This window comes from Oncorhynchus masou, chromosome 28 (assembly GCF_036934945.1).
Source record: "Oncorhynchus masou masou isolate Uvic2021 chromosome 28, UVic_Omas_1.1, whole genome shotgun sequence".
Classification (NCBI taxonomy): domain Eukaryota; kingdom Metazoa; phylum Chordata; class Actinopteri; order Salmoniformes; family Salmonidae; genus Oncorhynchus; species Oncorhynchus masou.
Genome location: NC_088239.1, coordinates 58,891,112 through 58,902,771, shown reverse-complemented (window position 1 = coordinate 58,902,771; position 11,660 = coordinate 58,891,112). Strand labels below are relative to the sequence as shown.

Here is an 11,660-nt window from a genome sequence, read left to right as displayed (position 1 = left end):
TATAAGTGTGTCAACATAGCCTATTTAGAAATAGCTGCATTGCTTACATAGCCTGTATTTTCTATTTCGTACAGCATAGCCTAGTACAAGAGAGAGCACACGAAGCCGAGGGGTGCAATTCTGTTGAGCTAGATCTCCGTGGTGCATGCGCGTCGGTGCAGGGATGTCAGCGTATTCTGAGAAGAGATCATCCCTCGGTGCTGCGTGGTAGAGAGCTGAACATAGCTGTATAAGAGAGTGGGGAGAGGAGAAGCGTTATGTGTAGAGGGAACACCGGGGAATCGTAATCAATGAGGGTGCAAGCAAAATTAAAATAGAAGGCGTATTCCAAACGTTGAAACACCTTTCACGGAAGGGTGATAAGGGCCAAGGACCGAGAGAAACGTTTTCCCTCATTTAATTATAATCTGTAAAGGAGCGACAGATTCCCTTGCAATCATGGGGAACCGGGGGATGGAAGACCTTATTCCTCTGGTGAATAAAATGCAAGATGCCTTTTCGGCCATCGGTCAAAATTCTCAGTTGGATCTGCCTCAAATTGCTGTGGTTGGCGGGCAGAGTGCAGGGAAAAGCTCGGTGTTGGAGAACTTCGTTGGGAAGTAAGTGGTTTTGTGTTTTTGGACGCAAATGCATCTCTCAGTTATCAAAGTCTCCTAGGCTGCAATGGTTCTTGCACACCTACCCATCCCCATCCTCCCATTCCATTGGCTTAGCTCCAGCCATGAGATCCATTGGATAACTTTAACATGATATATAATGTCTTAAATAAAGATGATTTGCTGCATTTATTGTCCTAGAATCACCAGTCCCTCTTCGAGAGTAGCCATGAGGGAATCTAAACATATTATTTGGTTACATAAAACCTTCCCTGTAGTCCACAGGCTAATTGCTGCAGTATGTACTGGTAGAGTACCAAACCAAAATGGACGTTTTGATTTTCTTGTTGGTGCTCCCTATTATAAAATCATTGTATATATTTATAAACAATATTAATTGCAATATTTCTTTATTTCCTATATGGTACTATTTTCAATGTTTGTCATAATGCAAATCTACATTACATATAAAATAATCCCTCACTATTTTGCATTTCCTTTGATATTACAAATAGCCTTTTGTATATTGGAGGTTACCAGCTCTTACAGACATCATAAATGTACCGGTTTAAAGGTGGTCGAATGGGCTGCGCATTTCCTTCCATTCTCAGTTTTTCCACCTTGCCCTCAGGGCTCATAGCACATTGGAGGCCACGGCCCCATATGTAGGGCCTTGTAAACACACAATTCCAACAAGAAAGCTTCATGTGTGGTTGTTTTTCAGACAGGGTTTCAATTTTGGCATTCATTAACCAAACACTCAGCCCACAAAATATAGATATTATGTGTATCTGATACACACCTGGTGTGAGATATGAATAGACTACATAACATGTTTTTTTTGTGGCCAGTTAATTATGTCATAGTCCCTGTCATAGACCCTCTCACAGAGTTGATGATGATAAACCGCATATCTCCAGGGACACAACCCCGCTATACTCTGCAGTATGACCTTGCGAAAATACATTGAGAGGGTAGAGAGAGTTGCTCTGAGCCCTTCGTCTTCAGCTCCCCATCCATCTGTTAGTGCTTAGCTAGGCTGCTGCACCTGCTCAGCACCAGGCAATGATACAGATGAAGGATCTTAATTTGATCACTATTTTGTTGCTGAGAATTTTCCTGTACATAGGAAATGCAAACCTGTAGTGTATTCAACGTTTAAAAAGGCTTCTAAAGTTTGTAATTTCCACTTTAAAATGTCAGACTAGATTTGCCCTAACGAAAAATGTGTCAACACCTACAAAAAATCCCCATGAATTATAATCTGCATAATATGTTTCATCTTGCTGCAGGATTATTATCTCCTACCAAGGCAGGGACATTATTTTTTATTTACCTTTATTTTACTAGGCAAGTCAGTTAAGAACAAATTTGTATATTCAATGATGGCCTAGGAACAGTGGGTTAACTGCCTGTTCATGGGCAGAATGACAGATTTGTACCTTGTCAGCTCGGGGATTTGAACTTGCAGCCTCTTGGTTACTAGTCCAATGCTCTAACCACTAGGATACCCTGCCACCCCCCTACAGCAACTACCCTGAGACTTATTATATGGATTGGGGCATCAAGTCCCGTAGCCATTTCCTTGGTCATTCCAGGTCATATCACAACCAAATGTAAATTAACTCATTTGGAGATACATTATTAAAGGGATACTGCGAGATTCTGGAAACCATTTTTCAGTCTCTGCGTACAGCACAAAGGAAATTAGCAAAAGCTAGCGTACTGACAGACATCCAGTCATTGCGCTAACGGTAGTTAGAATTGGCTCGCAAAATTACCTTTAACTTCTACATGCAGTCGCAGAGACATAGAATGGTATCCATGAGTTCCTCGTACTCTGGATAAGTAGAAAAATGGCTTAATTGCCAGAATCTCGCAGTATCCCTTTAAACATATCCTTGCACACTGCAATACATGAAGAATGAAATTCATTTCTGTGCAATTGAATCTGCATCCACCACAAATATGGGAGGTAAACGCAAACTTTGCCACATGGTGCAAAGCTAATTTCATTCAGTAATGTTGATTGTCAGGGTAGCCTAGTGGTTAGAGCATTGGACTAGTAACCAAAAGGTTGCAAGTTCATATCCCTGAGCTGATAAGGTATAAATCCTTCTTTCTGCTCCTGAACAGGCAGTTAACCCACTGTTCCTAGGCTGTCATTGAAAATAAGAATCTGTTCTTAACTGACTTGCCTAGTTAAATAAAGGTAAAAATTAAAAATTGTTGCTTGGCACCTGCGTTAGCCTTTGATTGCTTGATAAACAGTACATTAATAGTTTTCCATTGTTTGTTAACACAGTGCAATGTGAAATATAGGTCAGTCGGAGTAATAACCGAGAAATGGTCTTGTCAGCATCTTAGATGTTCTTGTGATTGAGGTCCACTCCACTGTTAACAGCCCTGTTTAGGCTCCCTTTGCACCAGTCATCAGTATAGTGGGAATTATGGGCAAAACACCTTGACCATTATCTTAAATGTTCTTACTCACTTCCTTCAATAATAAGGCTATAGATAGTCACGTTAACTTTGATCATTACAGGCAGCAATAGTAATGGCATCTTTTTGTAGGTGCCAACGGAGGCGCCGCCATGGCTCGTTGACCAAAGCCTATGGCGAAATTAATGTTTGTTTTTTTAAATGCCGAGAGTAAGGTCTGTGGTAAACACAGGCTTAGGAGATCTTTTATGCTTTGTTCTGTGAGATAATCTCCGTCGGCTAACTTCCCTTTTTGTGAATTTTGAAGCATTTCTGTAATCAAAACAAGTCAAAAGCTAACAATGTGCTAACATGTAAAAAAATAAAACTACACCTCAGGTCGCAAGCCTTTGACGTCTAGCTAACAGGCTTAGCTTACTTTATCAGACGGACTCAAAGTCTCCTCTGGAAAACATCGTTTGGGAACCAATAACACTAGCACCATCCTGATGAAGAGATATGGTTGCAGCCTGGAGGAAAACAATCATTGCTTTTTCGTTCAAGCTGGTGAGCAGAAAGCTAACTAAGCTAACTATCTTTTTGACAGACTAGTGTAGTGTAGACTAGTTTTCATGGTCGGCATAGTGACATGAGACATTTTGCGACTAATGTTGGAGTTAAATTTCTCTGGCAAACCCTGACATTTGTAGCTGAAATTGTTGGCATTAAGTAGGAGTAGGGGATAATGTAATGTCAGTCTGCTCTTCCTGACCAGCTGCACTGACGTCATCTGGGTCTTCTTGATCACAGGCTACTGCCACACCCCCTCCCTGCTGTTTTCTATTATGTAGTTATTCCCTCCGCAAGGCAAACCAACAACCGAAATGTCAGTATAGAGACAAAGTGGAGTCACAATTCAACGGCTCAGACACAAGACGTATGTGGCAGGGTCGACAGACAATCACGGACTACAAAATGAATACCAGCCACGTCGCGGACACTGACGTCTTGCTTCCAGACAAACTAAACACCTTCTTTCCCCGCTTTGAGGATAATACTGTACAGTGCCACGAGGTGGCCCACTACCAAGGACTGTGGGCTCTCCTTCTCCGTGGCCAATGTGAGTAAGACATTTAAACATGTTAACTCTCGCAAGGCAGCCGGCATCCCTAGCCGCGTCCTCAGAGCATGCGCAGACCAGCTGGCTGGTGTGTTTACGGACATATTCAATCTCTCCCGATCCTAGCCTGCTGTCCCCACATGCTTCAAAATGGCCACCATTGTTCCTGTACCCAAGAAGGCAAAGGTAACTGAACTAAATGACTATCGCCCAGTGGCACTCACTTCTGTCATCATGAAGTGCTTTGAGAGACTAGTCAAGGATCATATCACCTCCACCTTACCTGTCACAATAGACCCACTTCAATTTGCTTACCGCCCCAATAGGTCCACAGATGATGCAATTGCCATAACACTGCACACTGCCCTATAACATCTGGACAAGAGGAATACCTATGTAAGAATGCTGGTCATTCACTATAGCTCAGTATTCAACACCATAGTACCCTCAATCTCATCATTAAACTAGAGGCCCTGGGCCTCAACCCCGACCTGTGAAATTGTGTCCTGGACTTCCTGACAGGCCACCCCCAGGTGGTGAAGGTAAACAACACCTCTACTTCGCTGATCCTCAACACTGGGGCCCCACAAGGGTGCATGCTCAGCCCCCTCCTGTACTCCCTGTTCACCCATGACTGCATGGTCATGTATGCCTCCAAATCAATCATCAAGTGTGCAGATAACACAACAGTAGTAGGCTTGCTTACCAACAATGACGAGACAGCCTACAGGGAGGAGGTGAAGGCACTCGGAGTGTGGTGTCAGCAAAACAACCTCCCACTCAACGTCAACAAAATAAAGGAGATCGTGGACTTCAGGAAACAGCAGAGGGAGCACCCCCTATCCTTATCGACGGGACAGCAGTGGAGAAGGTGGAAAGTTCCTTGGTGTACACATCACGGACAAACTGAAATGGTCTACCCACACAGACAGTGTGTTGAAGAAGGCACAACAGTGCCTCTTCAACCTCAGAAGGTTGAAGAAATTTGTCTCGTCACCTAAATCCCTCACAAACATTTACAGATGCACAATTGAGAGCATCCTGTCTGGCTGAATCATTGCCTGATACAGCAACTGTACCGCCCACAACCACAAGGATCTCCAGAGGGTGGTGCGGTCTGCACAACGCATCACTGGGGGCAAACTACCTGCCCTCCAGGACACCAACAGCCCCCGATGTCACAAGAAGGCCAAAAAGATAATGAAGGACAACAACCACCCGAGCCACTCCCTGTTCACCCCGTTACCATCCAGAAGGCGAGGTCAGTACAGGTGCATCAAAACTGGGACCGAAAGACTGAAAAACAGCTTCTATTAAAAGGCCATCAGTCTGTTAAACAGCCATCACTAACACAGAGAGGCTGCTGCCTACAAACAGACTTGAAATCATTGGACACTTTAATAAATGGATCACTAGTCACTTTAATAATGCTGTTTTAATAATGTTTACATATCTTGCATTTCTCATATATATATATACTGTATTTTATACCATTTTATACCATCTATTACGTCTTGCCTATGCTGCTCTGTCTTTGCTCATCCATATATTTATATGTATATATTCTTATTCCTTTACTTAGATGTGTGTGTATTAGGTAGTTGTTGTGGAATTGTTATATTACATGTTAGATATTGCTCCACTGTCGGAACTAGAAGCACAAGCATTTCGCTACACTCACAATAACATCTCCTAACCATGTGTATGTGACCAATACATTTGATTTGATTAGATTTTTGACACACTCTCTCACTGTCAATCCTACTCTCACTGAAACAATCATTTAATGCTCTCTCTACTGGGGCCTTGCTGTAATCTGTTGGCCTTTGGATTTTTAATAGAAATTATCAGCGTGTAGCAGAGATGGGGCTCATTTTGTAGATGCAGACAGAGACAGTCTCTGTCTGTCTGGATGTGTGGACATACAGAGTACCCTTCTGTTGGCAATGGGGTTTCCTGATAACTTGGAGAACATCAGACAATGTTGTGTCAGTCCATTCACTTCCCTGACCCCGTGGTGTCATCATTGGCATTACAGGGATCTGTTGAAACACTGAACGATTAGAGGAGTGAGAGAGAGAGAGAGATTCAGGCCACAGGGTATTATGAAAGTAACATCTCTGTCATGAGAGGTACATAATTCTGTCACAATAATTACATGATATAGGATGGAAATAGTGATGACTGCTTCAAACACTGACATTATACAGCCATGACAACAATCATAGCTTTTTGCTGAACAATTATGAGTTTCATCTTGCATTCAGATATCCTTGTAGAGGCACATTTTCCCATTTCCCATTTAGATTTTGTCATTCCTCAATGTTTGTCCTTGATATGCTGACTTGCAGGAGATGTAAAATGACTATTCATCAAACAGTCACAGCACTAGTTCAAATCTCTGTACACCATAGTGGAATATTCAGTATGCATTTCTCACAAATCAATACAAGAGAAAAAGTAACAATATCTTTGTAATAATAGCACATAGCAGGTCTGGTTATGAGTTAACTCATAATGACTGTAGAACTCATCATTATCCCCCGAGCACAGCCTCCCAGCATTGATATTTCTGGTGGGTGTGACAGCCTTTGGTTTGGTGAGATGCTCTGTGAATTACAAGTACACATAACAGACAGTCACTTATATGAAAGGCAAATGGCACTATTAGGACTTGGATATTTGTCCTTGTCCTGTCCTTAGCCCCAGACCCCTGTGCCGTAAGGGAACAGCATCGCAGTAGAGATGTGACACACTATAATGCAATACAGTTTATGTCATACACAAAATGGCCTCCAAGTGTATTTCCTGGAAGCTGCTGGACCCCATATCCGTCAATCATGTCCTTGTCACGTTCTGACTTTTATTTTCTTTGTTTTGTCATTATTTAGTATGGTCAGGGCGTGAGTTGGGGTGGGCAGTCTATGTTTTTCTATGATTTGGGTATTTCTATGTTTCGGCCTAGTATGGTTCTCAATCAGAGGCAGGTGTCATTAGTTGTCTCTGATTGAGAATCATACTTAGGTAGCCTGGGTTTCACTGTGTGTTTGTGGGTGATAGTTTCTGTCCCTGCGTTTGCACCAGATAGGGCTGTTGTGTTTTTTTTGTTGTGTTTTTTTCACATTTCTTGTTTTGTTAGTTTATTCATGTATTGTGTCTATATTAAAGGACCATGAATAACCACCACGCTGCGTTTTGGTCCGCCTCTCCTTCACCTCAAGAAAACCGTTACAGTCCTTCTGGGCTCTGATTGACATGCCGGGCCTTGTTTTTTTTTACAACTATTGGCTGATTTTAGGGGAGAAGATGACAGGTGTCCGTAAATCAATGCGCACTTCCTCATTTCTCTTGCTCTCTCCCTCTCCATCTCATCCTATGTGTTTAATTAGCACAGAACCACCAGCATCACAGAGCAGGGCCCTGCACTAGCTACCAGACTCTGACACAGAAGTCAAACAGCTGGGGGACATGTGGCCCATACTTCGGTAGAAGTCTCAGTTAAATCTCTGAACCAGGGCAAGGTTTCCTTTTCTAGTCTTGATAATTAGGACCGGGACATCTGGATAAATCTGATCACAGACCAGTTTATAGAGGAGTACCACCACCACCACTATAACTGGATTCCTATATGATTTTATCCATTGATGGTAATACTCTAGGTATAAGGTGCATTTGGAAAGTTTTCAGAGCCCTACATTTTTTTATGTTACGTTACAGCCGTATTCTAAAATTGATTTAAAAAAAATGTTTTACTCATCAATCTGCACGCAATACCCCATAACCTGAAAACAGGTTTTTATTAAAAATAAAAAACTATTCAGACCCTTTGCTATGAGACTCGAAATTGAGCTCAGGTGCATCCTGTTTCCATTGATCATCCTTGAGATGTTTCTGCAACTTGATTGGAGTCCACCTGTGGTAAATTCAATTGATTAGATATGATTTGGAAAGGCACACACCTGTCTACATTATGTCCCACAGTTGACAGTGCATGTCAGAGCAAAAAACCAAGCCATGAGGTCGAAGGAATTGTTCTTAGAGCTCCGAGACACGATTGTGTCGAGGTACAGATCTGGCGAAGTGTACCAACACATTTTTGCAGCATTGAAGGTCCCCAAGAACACAGTGACCTCCATCATTCTTAAATGGAAGAAGTTTGGACTCTTCGTAGATCTGGCCGTCCGGCCAAACTGAGCAATTGGGGGAGAAGGGCCTTGGTCAGGGAGGTGACCAAGAACCCAATGGTCACTCTGAAAGTCATCCAGAGTTCCTCCTCTGGCGCAGACCAGCTGGCTGGTGTGTTTACGGACATATTCAATCAATCCCTATCCCAGTCTGTTGTTCCCACATGCTTCAAGAGGGCCACTATTGTTCCTGTTCCCAAGAAAGCTAATGTAACTGAGCTAAACGACTACCGCCCCGTGGCACACACTTCCTTCATCATGAAGTGCTTTGAGAGACTAGTCAAGGACCATATCACCTCCACCCTACATGACACCCTAGACCCACTCCAATTTGCTTACCGCCCAAATAGGTCCACAGACGATGCAATCTCAACCACACTGCACACTGCCCTAACCCATCTGGACAAGAGGAATATCTATATGAGAATGCTGTTCATCGACTACAGCTCGGCATTTAACACCATAGTTCCCTCCAAGCTCGTCATCACCCGCCTTGTGCAACTGGGTACTGGACTTCCTGACGGGCCGCCCCCAGGTGGTGAGGGTAGGCAACAACATCTCCACCCCGCTGATCCTCAACACTGGGGCCCCACAAGGGTGCGTTCTGAGCCCTCTCCTGTACTCCCTGTTCACCCACGACTGCGTGGCCACGCACGCCTCCAACTCAATCATCAAGTTTGCGGACGACACAACAGTGGTAGGCCTGATTACCAACAATGATGAGACGGCCTACAGGGAGGAGGTGAGGGCCCTCGGAGTGTGGTGTCAGGAAAATAACCTCACACTCAATGTCAGCAAAACTAAGGAGATGATTGTGGACTTCAGGAAACAGCAGAGGGAACACCCCCCTATCCACATTGATGGAACAGTAGTGGAGAGGGTAGTAGGTTTTAAGTTCCTCGGCGTACACATCACAGACAAACTGAATTGGTCCACCCACACAGACAGCATTGTGAAGAAGGCGCAGCAGCGCCTCTTCAACCTCAGAAGGCTGAAGAAATTCGGCTTGTCACCAAAAGCACTCACAAACTTCTACAGATGCACAATCGAGAGCATCCTGTCGGGCTGTATCACCGCCTGGTACGGCAACTGCTCCGCCCACAACCGTAAGGCTCTCCAGAGGGTAGTGAGGTCTGCACAACGCATCACCGGGGGCAAACTACCTGCCCCCTAGGACACCTACACCACCCGATGTCACAGGAAGGCCATAAAGATCATCAAGGACAACAACCACCCGAGCCACTGCCTATTCACCCCGCTATCATCCAGAAAGCGAGGTCAGTACAGGTGCATCAAAGCTGGGACCGAGAGACTGAAAAACAGCTTCTCTCTCAAGGCCATCAGACTGTTAAACAGCCACCACTAACATTGAGTGGCTGCTGCCAACACACTGACTCAACTCCAGCCACTTTAATAATGGGAATTGATGGGAAATTATGTAAAATATATCACTAGTCACTTTAAACAATGCTACCTAACATAATGTTTACATACCCTACATTATTCATCACATATGTATACGTATATACTGTACTCTATATCATCTACTGCATCTTTATGTAATACATGTATCACTAGCCACTTTAACTATGCCACTTTGTTTACATACTCATCTCATATGTACATACTGTACTCAATACCATCTACTGTATCTTGCCTATGCTGCTCTGTACAATGACTCATTCATATATCTTTATGTTCATATTCTTTATCCCCTTACACTTGTGTCTATAAGGTAGTAGTTTTGGAATTGTTAGCTAGATCACTTGTTGGTTATTACTGCATTGTCAGAACTTGAAGCACAAGCATTTCGCTACACTCGCATTAACATCTGCTAACCATGTGTATGTGACAAATAAAATTTGATTTGATTTGATTTGAGATGGGAGAACCTTCCAGAAGGACAACCATCTCTGCAGCACTCCACCAATCAGGCATTTATGGTAGTGGCCAGACAGAAGCCACTCCTCAATAAAAGGCACATGTCAGCCTGCTTTGAGTTTGCCAAAAGGCACCTAAAGGACAGACCATAGGAAATAAGATTATCTGGTCTGATGAAACCAAGATTGAACTCTTTGGCCTGAATGCCAAGCATCACGTCTGAAGGAAACCTGGCACCATCCCTACGGTGAAGCATGGTGGTGGCAGCACTATGCTGTGGGGATGTTTTTCAGTGGCAGAGACTGGGAGACTAGTCAGGATCGAGGGAAAGATGAATGGATCAAAGTACAGAGAGATCCCATATGAAAACCTGCTCCAGAGTGCTCAGAACCTCAGACTGGGGCAAAGGTTCACCTTCCATCAGGACAACGACCCCAAGCACACAGCCAAGACAACGCAGGAGTGGCTTCTGGACAAGTCTCTGAATGTCCTTGAGTTTCCCAGCCAGAGCCCAGACTTGAACCTGATTGAACATCTCTTGAGAGACGCTCCCCATCCAACCTGACAAAGCTTGAGATCATCTGCAGAGAAGAATAGGATTAACCAAGCTTGCCAAGCTTGTAGCTTTATACTCGAGGCTGTAATCACTGCCAAAAGTGCTTCAGCAATGTACTGAGTAAAGGGTCTGAATACCTATGTAAATATGACATTTCAGTGTTTTATTTTGACAAAATATGCAAAGATTTCTGAAAACCTGTTTTTGCTTTGTAATTTTGGGGTATTATGTGTAGATTGATGAGGAGACAAAAATGATTGAATCCATTTTAGAATAAGGCTGTAACGTAACAAAATGTGGGAGAGGTCTAGAGGTCTGAATACTTTCTGAATGCACTGTGTACAGAATACTACTGAAATCAGAGATGATTGTAAGATGACAAACTGTGCATATCCCGTGTTCAATCTAACTAAATAAAACTCACATATTACTGTTTGATGGCATCAAGGCAGGCTTCAAATCAAGTGAATACTTTTTAATACAGGGGAAGCTGCTGTCAGAACTAAACTCCAAAGAGATTGTTCACATAGTGAACAATATCCATAAAACGTCATTATGGAGAATGTAGGAGGCAGGCTGCGTTGTGGCCACCAGACAAACAAACAAAGGAATCATCATTCACCAGGAACCTCATAGTGGAGACGTCACACATACTGTTATCCTATCACGGTGGCCCCTGAGAGGACCTAATGTGCCTAAGGGACAGGTGGGGAACAGACACCAGTTATAAACATTATGGTGCAATTCCTCCGACAGTTGATACCTCAGTGATTAGTTTAATTTTTCCCTCATATCTCACCTGTCCCTATCAGATGAACAGGGGTTGGTTGATGGCTGTTTAGTGTACAGAGCCTGTCCTTTTCTCTGAGGCTGCTTTCAGGACCTAGGAGAGCTCTTCAGAG

The 11,660-nt window shown here is 43.4% G+C and overlaps 1 protein-coding gene across 18 annotated transcripts in view; it reads left to right on the top strand.

The window, feature by feature from the left end:
* The first annotated feature begins 104 nt into the window (after positions 1-104).
* LOC135517973 (dynamin-1) overlaps positions 105-11,660 on the top strand; it is a 110,439-nt gene continuing 98,883 nt past the window's right edge. For 6 of the 18 annotated variants that reach the window (XM_064942740.1, XM_064942738.1, XM_064942735.1 and 3 more), the window contains exon 1: positions 106-599. In XM_064942740.1, coding sequence (XP_064798812.1) covers positions 439-599 — 161 coding nt within the window. In that variant the 5' untranslated portion in view covers positions 106-438. Of the gene's footprint in view, positions 600-11,660 lie in introns of all 18 variants that reach the window. The other 12 variants (XM_064942749.1, XM_064942737.1, XM_064942732.1 and 9 more) reach the window with 4 other exon arrangements.